General features: G+C 50.9%; 1 protein-coding gene across 1 annotated transcript; it reads right to left on the reverse strand.

Annotated features, from left to right (window-relative positions):
* Positions 1-4,725: 4,725 nt before the first annotated feature.
* EMH_0024940 (uncharacterized protein) lies at positions 4,726-5,115 on the reverse strand (the record flags this gene model as incomplete). Its single annotated transcript, XM_038023231.1, has 2 exons — positions 4,726-4,753; positions 4,868-5,115. 2 exons carry the CDS (start codon positions 5,113-5,115, stop codon positions 4,726-4,728), a joined length of 276 nt encoding a protein of 91 aa, XP_037879085.1.
* Positions 5,116-5,472: the final 357 nt, after the last annotated feature.

Below are 5,472 nucleotides of genomic sequence, written 5' to 3' on the forward strand. Positions count from 1 at the left end.
ATATATATATATATATATATATATATATATATATATAATATATCAAATATTTATACTACATATCTATAATTGCAGCATGATCTGCCTGTACTGGCCGCAGGAGCCTTCACTTAGCCTAGGTAAATTGCGTGTAAGCAAATGCAACCGTTCCATGAGTGGTTTTAGTGGTAGCGCATGCAACTAAGGAAGCTTCGCTGAAGCTTCCTTGTGCGCATGCGTGAGGCTGGCTTGCATTACCAGCCGCAGCGAGGTACGCTGCAACACCATTTCAGGCTGCCTCCTCTCCGCAACACCCAAGCCCGAGCTCAACGATGAGCACACCTGTAGACAGGGGAGGGCGGTCAGCTGCTTTTGGGAAACTCTTAGTTTGACTCTTTACCTACATTGCTGCTCGCTTCTGTCCTAGATTAAGGCCAGGGAGCAACCGTTATACTTGGCAGCACCGCATGGTTCAGCGGGCCAGGTGCGAGCATGGACTCCAATCCCCACACGGGTGGCCCCAAGCATTGCTGAAATAAAATAAAATCAAGTAAAACCCATTCCCTTTTCGGTAACAAGGTCTCTTTCAGTTTCAACTGTTTCCTTTCAGAAAAGTGGAGATTATGATCCGCTCACAGACCGGGGGTCGACGCACGGTTTGGCGCCTCACCAAGCAGAAGCCAGCTCTATTTCGCCATCCAATAGGGGAGAAAGTGCACTCTCGCCAGAACTAATTCAGGAGGAATGCCTCCGGCTGTGCCGTCCTATGCGATATGATGAGCGCCCGGACGCAGGGGCCGTGGAAGAGTTCCTTAGTTCCGTATACTTGTACCTTCGCTTACAAAATGCCCGTGAATAAAAGGGGTTGCACAGCGGTGGTGGCTACATTTCAGCGAAGGCTCTACCCTTCGGGAGAGCGTCAGGTCCATGCGTACCTTCCAGGATACGCTACGCTGCTGGTTCATCCGGATGTCTGCACGTGAGCAGGCCATGGAGGAACTGAGAAAACGTAAGCAAGGGGAGGTTTCAATAGAGCGTTACACGGTGAAATATCAGTTTTTGGTAAACTGAAGCCCTATGGATGATCCTCAACTGCCCTATAATGCGTTTACACCCGGGCTGTCCTCCGGAAACGGTCAATCAGTAACCCGCTGGGCTAGGGACGGGCAAATGAGGGGTGGAGTGGAACTCGCTAACAAGATGTAGTGCCTTCGCAGAAAAAAAAATGTCGCTTCCACAGCCTACGCCGAAAAGGAAGAAAGCGGGTCTGGGAATGATAATGATTTGGAGCCTATGGATATTGGGGCTGTGAGCGCCAGAGCAGCCAAAAGGGGGCGAGCCCGAAGGAGTAACCGAGAGCAGAGTGAACTCAACCCCCCGAAAGCAAAAGGGAGATGCTTAACGGCTCACTCGCACCTTTTGCAATAGAGAGGGTCACGTATTTCGAGATCTTTGGCGTATGAAACAGGCAAGGGAGCAATTGAAACCAAATATCGAACGGCGCCGATAAGGGAACAAACATATCAATCAGGGAAACTCCCCAGCCCCCATGTAACGTGCGGCGCAGTGATGGAGCCACAAGAGATAACGGCCGCAGCCGCAGATTCACCACGACTCAGCTCGGTGCTTGTACAGGGATGCATTAAACGGCAGGATTTACTAGCCCTACTAGATGCGCGATGCGAACTGGAATGGATGTCGGAAGCCACAACAAGGAGGTGCAGCCTACTCATCTACTCATTGGCGCCATCTCTGAGGCTACGCTTCGCGGAAGGCAGGCAGGATACAAGGATCGGCAACACTATGGGCGCAAAATGCTCTGTTACTTCCAAAACGGGACGCAGTATTGTGACGAGGGTCTTCTACGTTGGATCAGTTCACCACGAGATAATCCTAGGCATGCCATGACTGACCCAGTGAAAGGCGCAAATGCGTTCCTCCGATAATGCCATAGAGGTCTTTCCACCAGGAAGTGATGAGACTGTGCACNCAAATGCGTTCCTCCGATAATGCCATAGAGGTCTTTCCACCAGGAAGTGATGAGACTGTGCACCGCCCAGTGCTCCCTGCAGCACTTGCATCTTCTCTGGTCAGAAGAGTAGAAACTGCGTCCAGGGGAAAGGCGAGCGAAGACGCTCCCATGCAGAGCAAAAGCACTGGGGGGAAATCCGGAGATATGCATGCAGTCCGTGTGAGAAACTCCCCTACAGGTGAGTTTGGGCCCTTAGGGATCATATGGCCCTTGGATGTTGATCCCACTCTCGGCAATGGATTCACCAAGCAATGCCCGAAGCTATGCGTCTTGTACCCCCAACGAAAAGACAAAGACAGGCGACAACCCTGCTGCGAGACCTAGTAGGCATCCAAGTTCCCTCACAAGATGGGCTGTTGCGAATCCATAACAACGGTGGTCCTGCGGGCCCAGGAAGCTGATGATATGTGGTGTGAGCCCTCAGTCCATCACATGCTATGCCGAGACATTTTCACGATAATAGGGAATATTACTCTTTCACATAATATTTTTCAATAAACATGTGATATCAGTGGGCTGTTGTTTTGAAAGACCACTGTGGGACGCATCCGTTCAACCCCACAGCTGCGTATAACGAGCCGGCAGGAGTACGTTAACTGACACTCTCAAGTAAACTGCTAAAGACTCTCAGACATCTTATCTGATACAGCAAACTAACAGAGCTGACAAAGCTTTAAGAAGGTTCTTATCTCTTCTTTCTCAAAATTGTTCTGTTCTGCAACCCCACTAGACCGGGCACTGCGGCATTTGGGACTGGGAAAGGAGACGGCCGGGCGTGTTGCATCACTTTTTGAACCAAGCCTAATGCCTGCCTCTCCTGTAATCATATCAATAGGTCTCTTCGTAAACAATGTGTAATACATTCATCATTTATTTACTCAATAGACATCAATAAGCACTCACAGACGCTTCCACAGTTCCATGAACAGTCACTCTTACACAACGACAACGGCAATGTTGCCGTGATTGTAGTGTGTATTCACTATACTTCGTCTTTATGGTCAGGTAAATGCAGCACTCTTGATGGATTCGATCCAGCTAATACCCTACGAACAGCAGAAGTTGGTAAAATTAGAGGAAGGGTTGTCAAATGCACCCAATAGTAAAGAGCTACCGGCGGGCAGGCCACCCGCGGGAGGCTCAATGCACCACATCCAGCACATTCCCAGGGCAGCCCCAAACTTCGTTCCAAGGTACTGGCGACCCACATCTGGAGGAGGAAATTGAGCGGAAGGCGGATGAACTTCTAAGAAAGGGCAAGGTTCAGTCATCAAGTAGCGCCTTTGGGCACAATCCGGTGTTGACGGAGAAGAAGGACGGCACATGGCGCGTGTGAGGCGACCTCAATCCCCTCAACAAAAGCGAAGTGAAACAGACTTTTTCGATGCGCAGAATCGACGAAAACCGTGACTGTTTACATGGCTCAGCGGTATATCCAGCATTTGACTTCGCCGAAGCATTTTTGCAGATCCCAATTCATCCGGCGGACAGGCACAAGACGGCGTTCCGCACCCGCACTCGCAAGCTGGAGTATCCTTGTACGCCCTTTGGCCTTGTGAATGATGCCCGCTGAACTGCAGCGGCAGGTCTTGGCGGCCAATCGCTGAGGGGTGGATGGTCATATACACGGATGATGTGCTTGTGTTCAGCCGAAGTGTGCAGGAGCACTTGCAGCACCCCATGTGGGCTCTGCAACTACTACGTGAGAAGGAATGGCTCGTGAATACGCAGACGTGTTCGCTTTTCATGCGAACAAACAGTTTCTTAGGATTTCGTGTCTCTGCAGCAGGGGTTGAACCAAATCCAGCTATGATCGAGGCGATACAGAGGTGGCCGCTACCGCTGTACCCCCTGACGGACGTTCGTCGGGCTCGCCTCACACTACTGCAATTTCATTGCTGCCTCTTTAATTGATCTGCTTAAGAAGGAGAAGCAGTCCTTTTGGATGAAGCCGCCCGAAGCCTCATCGGGCACCTGCAATCATCACCGGTGCTCGCGTTCCCTGATTTCGACAAATCCGTTTCCTCATGACCGATGCCAGAGACATTGCAGGCGGGATTATGCCGTCGCAGCAGGCTAATGGATTGGAAAAGCACCAAATAGTTGCTTGTTACTCACATAGTTTTCACAGAGAGGGAGCAAAAGTATCCGGTACGGCAGACGGAGCCTATGCAGTCCAGTAGGGTGTAAAAATATGTCAACATTGCCTATATGACAGCCACTTTACTGCTCAAACCAGTCAGCAGCCACACCTGAGGAAGAGTTTCCAAGACTATGACACCGAAAGATTTGTGCGGCGGCTCTCCTGGATAACGCAGTATGACTTCACTGTCAAGTTTGTGATGTGTTTCGCCAACGTTGTAACTGGCGCATTGCCCAGAAGCTCTACATGTCAGGCATAGTGTTCCCCAACTGGAGTTTTCTCTGGTGATTCTCATATTATCTCCAAATTGTGTTCTTCTTATTGCTTACATACTCATGCGGCTGCGGTCCTAGCTAAGCTCAACAATGGGCGACGCGCCAAGCACAACAGCATCCGTGGCGACCTCCTGTGGTTCCAAACGAAGCGTGGAGTTCGCACATCATGCGTTCGGGCTTCGCTTCTTAGGGGCGTCTTGCGCAAAATGCATGACCATGCTTAAGCAAGTCATGGTGGGGTCAATACAACAGTGGAGCGTGTTGCCAGGTCCCTCTGGTGGCGTAGGATGCGCCCCTCAGTCGAGGGTTACGTCCTCTCTTGTCCTGATCGCCAGCAGCAAAAACCGCAAAACTCCCTTAAACATGGGCTCCGGCACAGCCTGCCTATTCGCGATATGATCTGGACGGACATCTCCATGAATTTCACAGTGCGCTTACCACCCGTCAGAGGCCATGATAGTATCTATCTCGTGGTGGATCGGCTTAGCAAATGCGCTCATTTTATTCCATGCTTGACCGCAGTCACAGCAGAAGGACTGGTCCAGATATTCATTAATCATGTGTGGAAGCTCCACGAGTTCCCAAAAAGCATCATTACTGACAGGGATCCGAAGTTCGTTAACGCCTTCTGTCGCAGCCTCATGCAAAGGCTCAACATTGACCACAGCGCGACCACCGCCAACCATCCGGAGGCAGACGGCCAGACTGAACGAACTAACTGCACGCTGGTGCAGTATTTGCGAGTTTACACCCAACAGAACTCATCTAACTGGCTCGATTTTCTTGCTTGTGCAGGATGGGTTTATAATACTACAGTGCACTCGTCCAATCGGTGCTCCCCGGCGTCCCTGGTCTAAACAGATACTCCACTCGTTGACCCGCCCCTGGATCTCGCCTGTGGAAGCCAGCCCCGAACGACCGCGGCTTCTGACCTCGGCACACAGCTTGCAGCACCGAGGAAATGCATGAGAAATGCACGGGAACGCCAAGTCAGAAACTACGACAAAAGACGTTCAGCGGTTAGTTTTAACTCGGGCGACTTG

The sequence above is a fragment of the Eimeria mitis genome, genomic scaffold, assembly GCF_000499745.2.
Source record: "Eimeria mitis Houghton genomic scaffold, Emh_scaff897, whole genome shotgun sequence".
In the NCBI taxonomy this organism is placed as follows: domain Eukaryota; phylum Apicomplexa; class Conoidasida; order Eucoccidiorida; family Eimeriidae; genus Eimeria; species Eimeria mitis.